The sequence below is a fragment of the Rhamphochromis longiceps genome, linkage group LG4 (assembly GCF_057381845.1).
Source record: "Rhamphochromis longiceps isolate RC_006_pf linkage group LG4, R_longiceps_female_GT1.1, whole genome shotgun sequence".
In the NCBI taxonomy this organism is placed as follows: domain Eukaryota; kingdom Metazoa; phylum Chordata; class Actinopteri; order Cichliformes; family Cichlidae; genus Rhamphochromis; species Rhamphochromis longiceps.
Window position 1 is genome coordinate 20,432,031 of NC_140560.1, and position 17,312 is coordinate 20,449,342.

General features: G+C 41.4%; 1 protein-coding gene across 2 annotated transcripts in view; it reads left to right on the top strand.

Annotated features, from left to right (window-relative positions):
* Nucleotides 1-7,353, top strand: part of LOC146671469 (Na(+)/H(+) exchange regulatory cofactor NHE-RF2) — a 55,903-nt gene extending 48,550 nt beyond the window's left edge. The window contains exons 4-6 of one of the 2 annotated variants that reach the window (XM_085403673.1): nucleotides 1,652-1,805; nucleotides 3,284-3,408; nucleotides 3,509-7,353. In XM_085403673.1, the coding sequence (XP_085259799.1) occupies nucleotides 1,652-1,805; nucleotides 3,284-3,408; nucleotides 3,509-3,673 (444 nt within the window). In that variant the 3' untranslated portion in view covers nucleotides 3,674-7,353. The remainder of the gene's footprint in view (nucleotides 1-1,651; nucleotides 1,806-3,283; nucleotides 3,409-3,508) is intronic. The other variant, XM_085403674.1, reaches the window with a different exon arrangement.
* Nucleotides 7,354-17,312: the final 9,959 nt, after the last annotated feature.

The window sequence follows — 17,312 nt, forward strand, 5'->3', positions numbered from 1 at the left end:
TCACAGTATCACATGCGTCATATTCTCAGATGTGTGGATGCATTTAAAATTGTTTGTTTCGATCAGTCCAAGGTTAGACCCACATGTGCAAATAGCATGAAAAACGTGAACTGCAGGTGGCAGGACCTCAGAAACGCACAGTCAGAGTATCAAGAGGTCCCACAAGGGTTTGTCCCATGAGAAATAAGCTTCTGCACGTTTCTACAGCCTGTATTAATGAGCTCAGTGGGCAAAGAACAGAGTGTATTGTCTTGTGTGGGATGGACTGTTAATGAAGTCTGTGAAACATGACACAACACCTGTTGTTTGGCCAAATACAAAGATGTTTGTTCTCTCGGATTCAAACTGTCTGTCTGTCCCTCTGGCTGACATAAGTCCTGCATTTGTGATTTTTTGATGTAGAGAGGTTCACATTTTTCCATCTGTTGATCCTGCTCTCTCTACATTTCATTTCCATCTACTCTCTTTGCCCTTCCGTTCATTTTCTGTTTCCTGGTCTGTCATATTGTACCTTTTTGTCTACAGTTTTATTTTTTAAAGCTCAAATTTTCCATCCTCCTCTATCATAAGCAGTGAAATTTTACACAAATTTCCCTTCAGTACACTGACACCTGAAACTTGCACTATAGCCAGAGCCAAGGAGAGCCATCAATAATTGATTGTGTACCGACACTAACTCGGCATGCCGCGACTGCTGCCTTTTGAGAAGCCACGGTCTACTCAAAGTTTTCAAAACACAGCATCTAGATAAGATGAGGCAACAACAGACTGTTGTGTTATGCAAGTGAAGTGTAGAAAGCAAGGGCGACGTCACACAAGAGTAGATGTGGATGTGTGCTTTCCACACTGTTACGTCACGCTGCATCCATGGCCACACGTACGTACAGATGTAAAGAAAAAAGCTTTGCTTAATCGCTGTTGCAGAAATTCAAGAGGTAGTAGAATTGTTGCATTTTTCAGGCCCCCTGAAAAATAAACTCTGTGCAATTAGTTTGTGGCTGCATGGCTCCCCCTGCTGTTTGAATGAGGTAGCACAGACTTCTATACTGTACTGTCCCTTAAAAACTGACATTTCAGCAGAAGTCAAAATACCCTAAATGTCATTCCTTTAGGCTAAAATTTTATGACTATTCCTAAAGTGACCCAAAATGACCCTGGGTCAAATCAAGGAAAGTCATGTTTTGAGGGAGTCTTGAATCATCAAACTATACATGCCATGTCTGTGTGTATTTTTTTTTATGGGACAGTGATGACAAAGTTGAATAAGGACCTCAACACTGTAATGAGGGCTGTCCGTGTTCCCATCCCATTTGCCCAGATTGCCCAAAAGACACTTCATGGGAGTGTAGATAACTTCATGTTGCTGGTTATAGTTACAGTTACTCGTGTAGCTGGGACTGTGACTGAGCATTAGCTGTTTACAAAACAGGTCTTCATAATAGCATGAATAGTAACTTACTCAAGGGTCAGAAGGTTAGCAGGTGTTCAGTCCAAAATAGAGAGTACTATTCACTGTATAGCTAACTATTAAGAAATTCAGTTTAAAGCTGTCATAAGCCTGGATGGAAAAGTTAAAAAGAATAACATGTAAAAGCATGATTCTGTTAAACAAAAGCAACCTTTCTTTTGTGTGTGTGTGTGTGTTTTCCAGGTTAATGGCGTTAACATCGAGGGCATGCGGCATGCAGAGGTGGTGGCCTTCATCAAGAAAGGGGGAGATGAAACCTGGCTGTTGGTGGTGGATCCAGAAACAGACGAGCACTTCAAGAGGAGGGGATTGATCCCCACAGTCAGCCATGTAAAAGGTGGGATTGTGCTACATCGGGCTATTTGATGGGCTTGAATTTCCAAGAAGCCCTGTTGAGGAAGCACATGGCAGATATTTTATTGCATTATTTTGGTGAACATTTTTTCAAAAAAGATGTTTATAGTTTTTATAAACTAGATAGAGCTTTCTTCTTTGTTAGAAGACAGTCACAAAGATAGCCTGTTTAAACAAAAAAGCTTTAACTACTTATTAAAAGACTCTACAGAGTCAACTTGTAGTAATAGATTGTTCCACGGTTTTGGTGCCACAGGCTGAAAGGCTTTGTCATCCCCTCTCATCTATTTAGTCATGTACAGGGAAAACTAACAAATTCAGAGCCTGTGAATGAAGACATCAAGCAGCAGTGCAATTTGTAGGTAGATGACATAAATAATCTGGAGCCTGGCCATTTAGTGCTCTGTTTGTAAATATAAGAATTTTAAAATCTCTTGGGAGCCAATGTAAAGAGGATAAAATGGGAGTAATGTGAGCTTACTAGAACCTTTTAACAGGATGGCCACAGTATTTTATATCGCTTGGAGAGGTGAAAGAGATGATTTGTCCAAGAATGTAAACATGGCATTACAGTAATCTAAACACAATGGCACAGATGGATGAATATTTTTCTCCCGTTCACCTGAGGAGACCATATGTTGCAATTTAGAAATGTTCTTTAAATGAAAAAGGCAATAAAGATAAAGATTTTTCATCCAAGTTAAAGCCCAGGGAAGAATTGTTGAGCCTGGCATATTTTATGATCTTGGTCTTGGTCTTGGTGATATTTAAAACAAAGCAATTGGTAGAGAGCTAATGACTAATCTGTGTTAAACAGTGGACTAGGGGAACCTCACCTGTCCAGCTGGTGAGGTTTTAAAGGGATATAAAGCTGAATGTCATCGATGTAAAAACATTTGATAAGAAAAATCAATAAAAGATTGAAGGATGCCAGCTAAAGTATTTAGGATTTAGAAAGAAAAATACTAATTACCCCATGACTAAACCTTGTGGAGTCCCACAGTTTAGGGAGGCAATGTTAGAGGTGCACTTGCCAACCCTAACAGAGAAAGACCTATCAGATAAGTAAGAGGAAACCCAATCTAACGCAGAGCCAGCGATACCAGCTAAAACCTTAAGCCTATAAAGTAAAATGTTACAGTTAATGGTATTAAAAACTGCACTGAAGTAAAATCCATAAGACGCCATAAAAAGATCATTATACACCTTTAAAAGAGTGGTGGCAGTGGAGCGCTGCTTTTTACAGCCAGACTAATTTGGCTTTAATTTGTTCAGGTCATCTGCTTAGCACTGACTAAAAGGTCTAGCATACACAAACAAATAATTTGGGGTATCTTCCTATGTAAAGTTATTTTTTTTTGAACAATTATTATCAAATAATGACAAAAGTAAAGACAAGCACTATGTCAAATAAGCCGTGGGCTTGGAAAACACTTCCTTCATATGTGAATGTTTTCGCAGACTATGACGGTCCATCCATATCCAATGGCTCCCCCAGTCCTCAGATCAATGGCAGCTCTACCACTCAGTCCATCCGGTCCACGCATTCTGACCTCAGCAGCCAGGGCAACAGCACGCAGGTGGATGTGAGCATTCGTGCACAGTGACATGTTTGGGCTTTGTACCTCCACATAAAAGCCTCTACCCTAATCCTTTGTTTGCATCTGTCTGTCTCATCATTTCTAGCTGGCAGATGATGAAGGTGGCCAGCTGTCTGACCCCTTTGCCGAGATGGGCCTGAGTCTCAGTGCTACGGCGGCAGAAGAAAAGAGGAAGGTCCGTGGTAAAGAAAAGAGGAAGGCCCCGCAGATGGACTGGACGAAGAAGCATGAGCTCTTCAGCAATTTCTGAGACATTCTGCTCTAAGGACACGACAAAGGACAGAGATTTATGCAGATCCCTGAATGGGAGACTTATCCTCTTGATATACAGATTCTCTTCTTCTTAGACAAAGAACCAAAATAACCCTTCAAACAGAAGATATTTTCATCCTGGGATTTAATGTGACAGAACTGTTCGAAGGATTTTACTTCTTAAGTGACTTAATAGTTCCTTTTCGTTCAAGTCCAGCATAAAGGAAGTGCTATATGACTTTGTGACTGCAAAAAATATGCTCAGAAGGGAACTTTGTCCTTACATGTACTGCTGTCCTTGGGGAAAGTGCAGTCAAATATTCACAAATTTGCCTTTGTCTTTACTTGATTATCCCATTCTCCCTACTCCTAGAGACTCTTTTTGACAGCTATTTTTATATTTAAAAAGTATAAGCGACTATGATTAAACAGTATCCCATTATCGTGGACTGCGTTTGAGAGACTTTTGAGGACACTGTGACATGAATGATTGTGGATAATGTGGGGATTTTGTCCCACAGAAGTCATAAGAAGCCCAAAGTTTGACAGAAGATCACTGTGAAAGAGTTGAGACCCTCCACCTTCAGCCCATTGATCCCATGTTTGATTGTAACCACTGATAAAGAAAATGATAGTTGAGCATAGTGTATCCTACGTGTATTCGTACCTTTACTTTGAGTCGATTACTTTGATTTACGAATCCCCTACTTGTTATTTAACCATTAGTCGTAATAAGTGTATCACCACTAACCTCTATTTACAAAGTGCTCCAGTGCACACATGCATAACAAAGGGAGGCACCACTATTATTAATTGTGTTATTGAAGGAAATAATAGGCATGAAAAGTGAGGGAGTTTCTCAGGGGAAATAGTGTGAGGGATGAGTTTTGTTGTTGTTATTGAAGGCTCGATGTGTACAGCAGGGGGCGAACTTACACCATGAATAGATACCCCCTTTTGACACTAAACGGAATAGATGTTTATCCAGACTTCATTCATCATCTTAAAATGTCCCAGAAACATTAAATAATTCAAATGAAGTGGAGAAAATAAACTTTAGATAATTTGAAGATGTATTTGTATTAGACAGCATTATTCAGATTTAATGTGAAGTGGCCTACACTTTATGAGCTAGTTATGTTTTGTTGGACTTTGATTCAAAGGTAAGTTGTTAAATATGAAGGTATGAAGCTCAGCATCATTTTATAAGTAGCTTTGGAAGGGAAATGTAATTGCTGGCCACGTGCTAATAATCAGTCAGTATTAACTATAGTATTGTCTTGTAAATGTGAAGTTTATCAAGTTGATTTGTGCTCAAGGAAGGTCAATATCTTGTGACAGTGCTGGGAGAAACCCCTGAGCCACCTTTCATTTTTTTCTACATTTTGCTAGGAAAATAGGAAATGTATGCAGTGATTTAACAAAACATGCAAATATACTTGTAAATACAGTATGTAAGGCAAAAATTCTGATGAGATTGTAAGTCAGTATTTTGTATGACCACCTTTATTTTTCAACATAGCCTGAATTCTTTTAATCCGGTCTTTAAGTCTGACGTCACTGGGCTCAAACTTCGCTGCAGGTCCCAAAGTCAAATGATCACTATGGCATCACTGAGAGTTGAAAAACTGTCTAAAGTCTTTCATCTGTAATAAAATGATCAGCGTTCTGCTCTACCAGGTGTAACATTGAGTTTATCATCCAAGCATCCATGAAAACGGAATTTATGAAATTTAACGGAGTAGAAATTAGCAGGAAGTTAGCTCGCTAGCTTCCATCTAAATACAATATAGCATGTCCTGACTGCGGGACTTTGGAAACAAATTCAAACGTACAGCTCTGTTATCACTTCCAACATAAATGAAGACAGAAAACTAAACAGCAGTGACGTTTGTAGGGTTACTGAAGTTTGGCTAGCTGGTATATAATGATGTGCTACGTGACCGCTAGCGACACAGCTATGTGAGCACACACTAACGTTTGTCCACTCGATAAAAGTTAACGTGAGTGTTCTCGGTGGTCAGGAACAAATGTAATCACATGGCAGGATGCTGTAAACGGACCAAACTTCAGCCAGGAGAACAACTGAGATAATCCATCCACAATACAAAGTTAGTCATTCATATACTGCTGCATGGGCTGGGCTGTAGTTACATCGTAAGGTTTTAAAAACTGAGCTTAGATAAATAATTAGCGGTAATAAAAGCTGAGGGATCCCAACAGTGATCACTGACTGTTTTAGGAGCTTTTTGAGATTAAATAGAAGAAAATACAAAACATTAAACATGTTAACAACACAAAAGCCATATTAAACGCAGACTACTTTAGGCCCGGAAGTAGGATTCGTGACGTCATCACTTAACGACTGGATAGCTTTCTTGTCATTTCTTTCTTCTTTTCTTTTTTTTCTCGATAGGTTGAAAGTAACAAAGTGTCTAAAGATATCATTTTAAACTGGTTCTTTGCTAAGTTGTCTGTCATGTCTACATACAAGATTGGTTTATCCCTTGAGTTAGATGCCTTTTTTAAGCTTGAATGAGTCATAGGTCAGTTTTAAGTGCTTAACAAAAAAAATAAGGTACAAAGACTGGACTGAAAATGATTGAAAAAGCAGCCAATTTCAAAAGAAGAGAGAAAAATTACAAGAAAATTGGGTCTATGAAAACAAAATGTGAAAAAATGAAGGGTGGCTCAAGTCTGTTGCGCAACTCTGTACATTTTCCTGCTTCCGGCCAGATATAAAGCAACTGTGTCCGGAAGGAACAAATTCACCTAGAAAGCCCACTAATTAACTTGTGTGGTCTATTTTAATGATATGTTTTCTTTTTAATGAGCTTTTGAGACAAACTGGACAAAAGATGAGAGCCAAAACGCTTTTGTTTTTATCTCTTTAACTGCACATCACTAGGCTAGCTGTTAATGTATTTGTGCTAAGCTAAGTTAGCCAGCTACTCCCTATAGCTTTCTATTTTACTTACAAACAACAGAATGGCATCTATCCTCTCACAATACAAAAACTAAAAGAATGCGTATTTACCATAACATTGAACTATTTAATGTTCAGCTTTTCAATATAAGAGGATCCATGCAAGTACACTCGTAGAGATTGCATATGAAGCTAAATATCTGTATGTATGTATTCTGTAAGTGACAGCCCTGCTTGACCACTGCAAGAAGACAGTAGTTGGAGTCATGGTATCTCTCACCTACAGCTTGAGCAGTTTGTGTGGTGTATTGTAGGTTGTAGGGAGTGTCAGAGAAGCACACATTGAGGTCAGAGATGCTCTGGAGGATCTAGTGGAAGAGACTGTAGGAGCCATGGAGCTTACCGAGGATTATTACACATACAGGGACAGCTGTCATACACATGCTCACACACGTTGGGTGCACAATGTGTGTGGAGAGGAGTTATACATGCCATAATCCAACCAATATTGATATAATGTATGACAGCAAGTGGATTTCTGTTCTCATTCACGACCACAGTCTTTCCACACAGTGTCGTGATTCATCTTCAGTGTCTGTCTGTGTGCGCTGTAGGGCTCGCTCTGTATGTTCTGACAATCAGCAAAGCAGTCTCTTGTTATTGCGGCTCATGTTTGTACAGTAAAAGAATACGGTATATGTGGCAGGTTGCATTTTTTTTTCAATAAAGTGTGACAATGGTGTTTCCATCACTCTCTCTAAGATGGATTTGAGCTTTGTTTTGACCTATGTTGTATCACTGAAACATTTCTTCTCTCTATTGGTGTTTTTTTTTATAGTCACAGTATCTCTCATTTGCTCCTCATTCCTCTCTTTCCCCCTGAACCCACTCGACCTTCTGTGGCCCAGGATTATGTGGGCATACAGTTTCAGTTTCAGCGTGTTGTCAGAATTCTCCTCCACCCAGCTGCTTTGAGCTCTTTGGGCTGACAAAGGTGAAACCGAGGTCAAAAGTGCGCTTGCGTGCACATGTGAGCGTGCATGGCGAATTTGAGGCTTTTGTGTGCACCGCTATCGTCTGCCTTGAAGAGAACGACCTTTGGCTGTAATTTTTTTCACTCTTTCTTCACTCATTCCCCACAAAGTCTTCTTCTATGACTATTTCGCCACGTAAGCAAAGCACAGGTTCATGATAAGCTACTTTTTGTATTAGTGAGAAATAGCCTTTTTTAGGGTATTGCAACAGTTCAGAACCTGGAGGTCTGGACCCCCAAAATAAATCTGGAGGGACACGAGAATATTAATTGTATATGAAATAACAAAACTAATATAAATCACATTTGGCTTTTCTCTAATCTTGGCTTTATATGTAAAAAGTTTGGTAATACATGCAACACTCAAACTTCAACATAAACAGTCACAGCCACTGCATTAGGTACACCTTGGTAGTACGGAGTTGGATCCCCTTTTGCCTTCAGAAGTCTCTTAATTCTTCTTAGCATAGATTCAACAAGATGCTGGAAACATTTCTCAGAGATTTTGGTTCATAATAACATGGTAGCGTCACAAAGTAGCAGCAGATTTCCCAGCTACTAATCTACTAATGTAGATCCGACCATTCCACCACATCCCAGCGATGCTCAATTGAGATCTGGTGACTGTGGAGACCATTTGAGTGCAGTGAACTCATTATCGTGTTCATGAAACCAATTAGAGACTTGAGCTTTATAACACGGAGCATTAGCTCACAGGAAGGAGCCACCAGAGGATGGTAAACTGTGGTCCTAAAGGGATGGACATGGCAGCATGGCATTTAAAAGATGATCGATTGGTACTGAGACACTCAAAGTTTAGTAAGAAAATATCCCCCACACAATTATATCACCAGCAGCAGACTGAACCACTTTACAAGGCAGGATGGATTCATGCTTTGATGCTGTTTATGCCAAATTCTATAATCAAAGCAGAATTTGAGGCTCATCTGACCATCCAACATTTTTACAGACTTTCCAGACTTTCCTGTTCTTGGCCAACAAAAACAGCCCCTAGTTTGATCTTCTGCTGCTTTAGCCCATCTGTTGTGTGTTCAAAGATGCTCTTCTGCATACATCAGTTGTGATGAGTGGCTATTTGAGTTACTGTTGCTTTCCTATCAGCTTGATATGAACAATGACATAAGCAAGGCATTTTCATCCAGGGAACTGGATATTTTCTCTTTTTTATTTAGACCATTTAAACCCTAGAGATGCTTGTGTTGGGGAATCCCAGTAGATCGGCAGTTTCTGATCTACTTAGAAAGCCTGTCTGGCACCAATATTCAAAGTTACTTAAATCACCTATCTTCTTAATTCTGAAGCTCAATTTTAACCTCAGCAGTTCCTCCTGACTATGTATACACATATAAATGCATTGAGTTGCTGCCATATAATTAGATATTTACATTAACAAGCAGTTGAACAGTAATAAAGCGTCCAGTCACTGTATATTATTGTGGGTGTATGTAAATTCCCTTTATAATGAAAAAGAAAAAATAAATAAAGGGTAGTCCACTAGGGGGCACAACCAGGATTTAGGAATCCAGGAAGTAGGCCAAACCTTACTTGCTTCAGTCTGCTAGTACATCCAGTGCCCTACCTGATCTTTGTGAAAAGGCAGTGCTACACGTGGGCACATTATCAAACTCCCTGGAGGTTATGGCAAGGCCGAGCAGTGACGCCAGCACATCAAAGGACAGGCGCCGTTCAAAGCACTCTGCAATTTCAGAACAGTAAAAAAAAAGAAAGGAAAAAGAAGCAGGAGAACAGAAGCAGAGAATAGAGCCACAGGTGGGCACTTTCTGTTTAGCCGATGCAAGCATTTTTACCTACTACTGATGATAGATGATTGCCTGTCATGCACCCTAGTTTTCTGTTCTCCTGCACTGTAATACCTCAGTGTAAACAGTTATTTTCACCTATTTGCAGCCTGTTCTTTTCCAGCCTTAGTTTATATTCTGTTCAGTGTGTGTGTGTGTGTGTGTGTGTGTGTGTGTGTGTGTGTGTCCTTTGATCCTGTTTGCATGCACCTTAGTGCCACCATCATCCCACCCAACTATGCCAACCATTTCACAGTGCCAGGGCTGCCCGGGATGCCTGCAAGGAGAGAGAGAAACCAGAGACTGACAGGGAGGTGCACAGAGAGAGAGAGAGATGGAAGGGAGGGGTGGAGGGTGCGTTCCCATGGCAACTGTGTTTTTGTTAGCGCTCGTGAGTCAGACAAGCAGTGAGTCACAGTCAGGAGGAAACACACACACACACACAGTCACATTCATACGCTCCCACTCACTCAGAGAGAAGCCAAATAAGGACAGCTACATGCACAGAGAAGGAGACTGAGAAGGCAAAAAAAAAGAAAAGAAAAGAAAAAAGAGAGGGGAACGAGACGAATAAATTGCTCAAATCCAGAAATAATCAAGAGAAAGAAAATTTAAAAAATGATAAAAAGCTACAAGCGGGTCCAGGTAAATGAAGAAAATACGAGGAGAACGAGGATAGAAGAGTGCACAAAAGTGGAGAGAAGCAAAAAAATAAATAACTAAAAGCCAAAGGGCATGAGCTGCAGGCACATAACCTCTCCCCAGAGCACCCTTCACATGGGCGGAGGCAGCGGAAACACACATACAGACACACCCAGTTTGTGCACACCTTGGCTTAACTTGCTAAACCACCCATTTATTGTCTCACGGCTACACACCGAGGAAGGCCACCTGGTTATGCACAACAAACTTTGCATAATCTGCAGGTCAATGTACACTTTTATTATTTTTTCCTAACAAACTGAAAAAAGCGACACGTTTAGCAAAGCTTTTGACTTCAGATCTCGTCGTGTAATGAAAATGAGTGATTAAACCCGTGTTTCATCATCTTCTGTCCTCTGCGACCAGTCGACGTTCCCACGGCCTGTTGCGATTTTTTATAGCCGTATGGTCCTTTGGGTGGTAAACGTGACTAAAAATTATTTACACAAAGAAGGTGTTTGTGTAGGCAGTAGCAGAGCGTGGCTCACCCCCGTATAAAATGTGTGTTTTGACTACTATTGACCCCTGCTGAGTAACAGAAAGTAGACCGCACACAGACGCACACAGATCTCTTTTTTTTTTCTTCTTTCTGCACTGATGTGTGCGCGTGTTTATAAGCTGTCATAAACGTTCACACACTGGAAGACCTAGTTGCTTCACAAAGCTGACTACCATCTTCCACTCACGGGCTTTTTTTGTCCTCTCAGTTCAGTTCCCCGACTTTTAATGGTGTGATATACTACTGGAGCTTTTGTGTAAATAGTGAATGAATGACTGCATTTAGTAGTATTTAAAAGGAACATGTGTGATCATTTAAACTCTTTAAAACAAACCGGGTGAAGGGAGGGAAAAAAATGCAACTTTTCCCTTCTTTCTCTCTGCTCTAGTCTTTGACTGAAGTTCAGCTCGAAGCACTCTATCAGAGCTCATGTTGATAACCTGTCATGTCAGCTTTATAACAGCAGAGATAAGGCACTAGATATTTCAACTGTCCTCCAACTGCCATGGGTTTGTTCATTTTTTCACAATGTACACAATATTGTCAAAAGTATTCACTCATCTGCCTTCACACGCATATGAGCTTGAGTGACATCCCATTCTTAATTCATAGGGCTTAATATGATTTCAGCCCTCTGGAGCTATAACAGCTTCAACTCTTCTGGGAAAGCTTTCAACAATTTAAGGAGTGTGTTTATGGGAATTTTTCACCATTCTTTCAGAAGCATATTTGTGAGTTCAGACACTGATGCTGGCTCATCGACTCGGCTCTACTTCAACCCAATGGTGTTCTTTTGGGTTGAGGTCAGGACTCCGTGCAGGCCAGTCAAGTTCTTCTACACCAGACTCACACCAATACACAAAGCTTTGTGTATTGGTGCGCAGTCATGTTGGAAGAAGAAGGGGCCATCCCCAAACTGTTCCCACAAAGTTGTGAGCATGAAATTGTCCAAAATGTCTTGGTATGCTGGAGCATTAAAGGTTCTTTTCACTGGAACTAAGGGGCTGAGCCCAACTCCTGAAAAATATCTCCACACCATAATCCTCCCTCAACGAAGCTTTACACTTTGCACAATGCACTCAGACAGCCACGGAAGTGACTGGAACACCTGACTTCAATGATTTTAATGTGGGGGAATATTTGGGGAAATATAGTGTGAGTACAAGAAGGTCAAAAAACAGCAAAGCCTAAACTATATTCTCACGTATGTTTAAAATTAATTTCCTGTGCTTCTATTGCAGGTGAGCAGCAGGTGGAGAACGTAAAATGTAAGTGCTGTACTTGTAGAAAGGGTGGGGGTCAGAGGTCACTGCTGAGTGGGCAGGGTATCTGGGAGCTAACGAGGGAGGGTAAAATGTGTTGTGGAGCTGTGAAAGGGCGCAGGAGAATGTGCACGCCTGTTAACGCACAAGTGATTAATGAGACGGAGGAAGCCAGTCGGCCCGTGTGTGTCACTCCAGATGATGTCAACGGTTGAGCAGAGGAACAGAAACAACCCCGTTGCTACAGACAGGCTTCCTCTCTCCTGCGCTGAAAAATTATGCGTTACACATACAGTACGCCACATTTCATCAGTTCCTCATACAGAGAAGGAACAGCACATCCATGAGGAAGGTTCACAGGTTTACTTTATTCTCTATAATTATTCCTGCCTTGAAGCAGTTTCGGCTTCCTCCTTTTTGCAGCCACAGTGGGCTTTCGTTATTTCTGTCTTGATTTTCTCAATCAAGTCTCTGTGGCGGCTTGTCCTGTTAACGGTTGATTAAAGTTCTGGTAGTCACACTCAAAGTAAGAGTCGCAGAAATTCCCCTGTGAGTTTTTGGGGCCCTGGTTTCTCTTCTGAGGCTGCTCAAAGGTCACCTCTTGGTTTCACAGGTTATCAGTCTATGTTTTTGTCAGCTAATATTGACACGATCGAGCTGACTTAATCAAACAAGAAATCATGAAATCATATAAAATGACTCATAGGATGTTATAACCCGATTATAGCATTTCGTTCTCACTCTGCTGACTTATTTGTGGTTCCTTAGTATTTTAAAGTAGTATGGGAGGAAGAGCCTTCAGTTTTCAGGGCCTTGTTCTGTGGAACCAGCGCCTAGTTTGGAGCCAGAAACCCTCTCTGCTTTTAAGATTGGGCTTAAAACTTTCCTTTTTGAATAAGCATATAGTTACAGCTGGATCGTGTGACACTGAATCCTCCCTTAGTTACGGTGCAATAGTCCTGGCTGCTGGGGGCTTCCCATGATTCAGTGTTTCTTCATTACTCACCTCTTTTAACTCTGTCTGTTTATGGACCACTCTGCATTTAATCATTAGTTATTATTAATCTCTGGCTCTCTTCCACAGCATGTCTTATGCCTTATCTCCCTCCCACTGTTCCCAAGTGCTTGCTCATAGGGTGGGTTTTTTTAAGTTTGGGTTTTTCTCTGTATTATTGTAGGGCCTTTAAAACGCCTTCAGGTGATCTGTTGGGATTTGGTGCAATATAAATTAAGCTGAATTGAATCGTTTTAGGACACGTCTAATACAGCAGTTTCAGTTTGTTTGGGATTTTTATTAATTTCTTCCTCTTTCTATGCTTTATGGTGTTTTAATCATAAATGAAACCAAAGCTATGATTGTGGCTGTGGCCAGCACTAATATTGTTTTCCATCTTCATGGCCCCACCGACAAATAGATCATTCAACCATATCTGCATTTAATCTTTCCTTCTCCCTTCAACTTGTTTTGCTCTGTCGCTCACTCCCATGCTATGAGCTCACTTCAATAAAATTCACCTCTGTTTCTTCTTCTCTGTTTATGTGTCCTGAGAATTCAACTGTCGACTGAGTTTTGACACCAGAAGCTGAACCCAGAGGGGTTGGCTGGGTGCATGGATGGATGGATGTCTATCAGAAAGGGGGCCACACAGAAAAGTATGGGGAAGTAGAAAGAACAGGAGAAAGGGGCAAAAAGAAATCACAGCACACAAGAAAGTTAGGTAAGTTAATGAACTGGTGTTGAGTAAAGAGACGACAATGAGCAAGAGGGACAGCAGCAGTCGAAGGAGGGGGGGAGGGAGAGGGCCAAAAGAAAGGCAAGCAGAAGGCAGGGGGTTGTAAAGGTGGTCTTGGCAGCGTATTTTTAGCACACTGAGTGGAAGAGGGCGGTATCTTCTCAAGGGGTTTTTCCAGAGGAGTATATTTAGAGGCAGGGTGTGTAAAAAGACAGAGGGAGAACAGGAGGGATGTGCACTGTACACTAAGGCCTGCCTGATGTAAGAGTCTGCAATAAGACCACACACATTCCCTTTGTACTCTCTGTGCCACTGCCCTTCTCATATCTGCCTCTTCACCGTATACGAAACACTTTACAGTACGCAAGCAGGCCACCGCCTCTGTAAGTCGCTTTCAGGCGTTCACTTATGTTTTTCACTCTTGAACCCGCACGTCCTGGAGTCCTCTCACAAGCTCCAAAACACACAGTAAACACACGCATTCTTGACCCAGTTTTTTAAAGCACGGGAGTAAGTTTCTCGACCTGCCTGCCTGTAGTCGGGCAGGTCGAGATATTTAAAACAGCCCAACAGCTTTTCAGCACATCAACTAACACCAAGGCATACCAGACACCACAAATCAGACAGCAATTTTCCAAATACTGAGGTAGCTAATGTGGTATAAAGTTGAAGGGAGAGCGGGAGACAGCTGAAAAAGCAATGCTAATAATAATGAGAGAAATGAGAGAGACGGGAGAGAAAGAGAAGTGTGGTCTCTGTGTATAGCTCTGCTAAGGATAATAGCATGCATGCTGGCTGAGGCAGACAGAGGGAGAGAGAGGAGGGGAGGAGAGGAGAGCGAGCGCAGAGCCGCAGTGACGCCATTGTGGTTCCACAGCACTTCCTGTCTACCGCCACAGTGTTTGTGTGTCCTGTCTCCAGGGCAACTACCAATACATAAATACCAGAGAGGTAGTAGGGAGAGAGAGAGACAGAGAAAGAGAGAGCATAGGAAAGAGAAAATCAGGACAGACCAGTCAAAGTCAAGTGGATACATTCGGAGCCTCTTAACTGACTGTTTTGAGCTCAGCTTAGATGTGCTGGTGTGTTCATGGACTTTATGACCGAGTACTGGACCAGTTTCCAGCGAATTGGTCCAGCATGGATGAGGTGTAGAAAAGCTATGACCTCAAATGTCCCAGGACTGGGTCAGGGTTGGATGGGGGGAAAAAAAAAAAGAGGCCAGGAATGGGAGGAAAATGCATAATGGCGCTAATTCAGGGTGGAGATGATGATGATGATGATGATGATGATGAGAGCAAAAAAAAGAGTTGACAGGTTGATTAAGGAGGCCACCTATCAGCTGACAGGTTGCTGGTTCTCTAGCAACTACGCCAATACTGCTGCAGATCCAAGCAATATATCTATTTATACGCATTTCACAGTGTACCAGACTGTTTTATTGACGTGAAAGGAAAAATGTTAAAAACAGTCTTTGAAGTGCATGCTCCCTTAACCTCTGCAAGGGGAAAGCGCTCCGCTGTGTACTCCTCTTCGACTCCAAAAATCACATACTCCTTGTTTAACTCAGATACAGATGTTTGTGCACTTACATGCAGTACCGCAGATGTAAAAATCCAGCATGGAGCTGCAAAACAACTATCATTTTTATTACCTGCATAAGCCAGAAGTAGCCAATCAACAGCCAGCTGTGTTGTTGTTGTGCTGACACATGCACACAGTAAAGGTAATAATTGCTTTAACTGTAAAGTGGGAGGCACATCTACTCATTATTGTAGTGAAAGGTACAGGTGGGTGTACCTACAGACACCAGTTTTCCACACTCAGCTTTGTGAAAGTTATTCATACACCGCGGGGTTCATGCTAGCCGTATTTGCAATGGGAATATAGCAACATAGCAAATGTAAGCATCAAGACAAGTGATTTGGTACAGCTTTGGAAGGTAAAGAAACCTTTTTTTTCAATGAGTAGGTTTAGTCTTACTTCACAGTACCCGCTTCTCCTTCTCCTTCTTCTGCTTGTTAACTTAATTGATAATGGTAGCACACTACCATGCTCTCAAGTGATAATTTGCAGATGTTTGGCACGTCTAATATTTGTGTTTATGCTGTTTGAGAGCATGTTAGCAGGCTAAAATCTGAGCTCCATGAGAGAGAGAGAGAGCTTGCCGTCATTGCTCTTCTAGCAAGCCCTACTACTAGCAATGTTGGCACTGTTTTAAAGAAAGCTGCTGTGGAAAACTGTGCCAGCAGCTAGCTTGCATTACCAGTCAGCTTTATCGCCACAACTTTTCTTCAAGCTGGGCAGAGTTAGAGAAGAAGAAGAGGTAGACTGAGGATTGAACGACATACAGGAGAAAGGACAAAGCTATGATTACTAATCACGTAACAGAAAACACTTGAGGCAATTAGGTTTTACAGATGCGCTCATTTTTATTGGAGTAAAATTTTCTTGAAAATCTTAATGCAACGTTGCAGTGTTATTTGTTCTGCAGTAACAAAAACAAGGGTAGAGCGACTGATTTAAAAGGCCTGGGGGGCTTTGGCACCAATAAGGCAGGCTGAATGACATTTAGGCTTGGGTACGCTAATCATTAAAATCAGTCATCAGATTGCAATGTTTGTTGCAACAAGCAATATCTGGAAGAGGCTAATCACTATGGTAAAGTATATCAATATGATCTTCTTATAATCTCTGTTCAGAGGGCAGAAAGTCGTTTGCCTTATACTTGATGACAGCATTGTTTAGGCAGATTTAAAAAGGACTCAACAAAAGTATTATTTCATGTAGTGAAGGGAGGATGGATTGTTTCAAATCCTTGGGCTGGCTCTTGACATGCAAAGGCAATAAAGTCAAGGTCGTGATGCCCTTGGGGAAAGCATTTGCAGGGCCCAGTTTCCAAGAACAGAAGAATAGTTTTAAAACTTAAACAAATCTGTGAATGCGTATCTCTTTCTGCAGAACCTGCTGCCGTTCACAGGAATGTGCCCTTAGCCAATGTGTCTGGTTAAATAAGGGTAACGCTGATACCTCTCAGATCAGCTGGCACGGCAAGCGGCTTTTTCTCCCAAGTCTCCTGAATATCTGTCTCTCTCCAAAACCATTTTCCGCTGCCTGTTGCATAATTGGATCTAACTCACCATGACAACCAAATGGATGTTGATTTTTTTTCTTTTTCCCAGACCCCGCGGCCCAGATTAGAGTCGCTTACTGTCGTCTGACTCACCGGTGAAGATGATCGCTCAGCTGAACGTCCGCTGTGACCCATCAACACAAGTACACACTGTTCATCCGCAATAAAAAAAAAAGTGATTTTTATAGAGGCTTACTGAATGCGCCAAAAAATATGAAAAACACACAAGCCGTCCAAGAACACACACAGAAATACATGTTTTGAGTCCCATGTTACATGTTACATGTCCCATGTTGAGTCCCCTGAGCTGGGACACCAAAGCAAACCAAAGTGTGGAGAATATTTTTCAATGAACTACTATTCAGTGACTACTATAACTAAAAATGACACAGCTCAACCATGACTCCACAGAAGTGCCCACAACCCTCACAGGATTTCTGCAGGCCACAGTGAAGTTAGGTTTTTTTTTTTGGCAACATGTAATCTCCAACTGTACAAAAAACAGAAATGGGAATTCACACCACCTCGG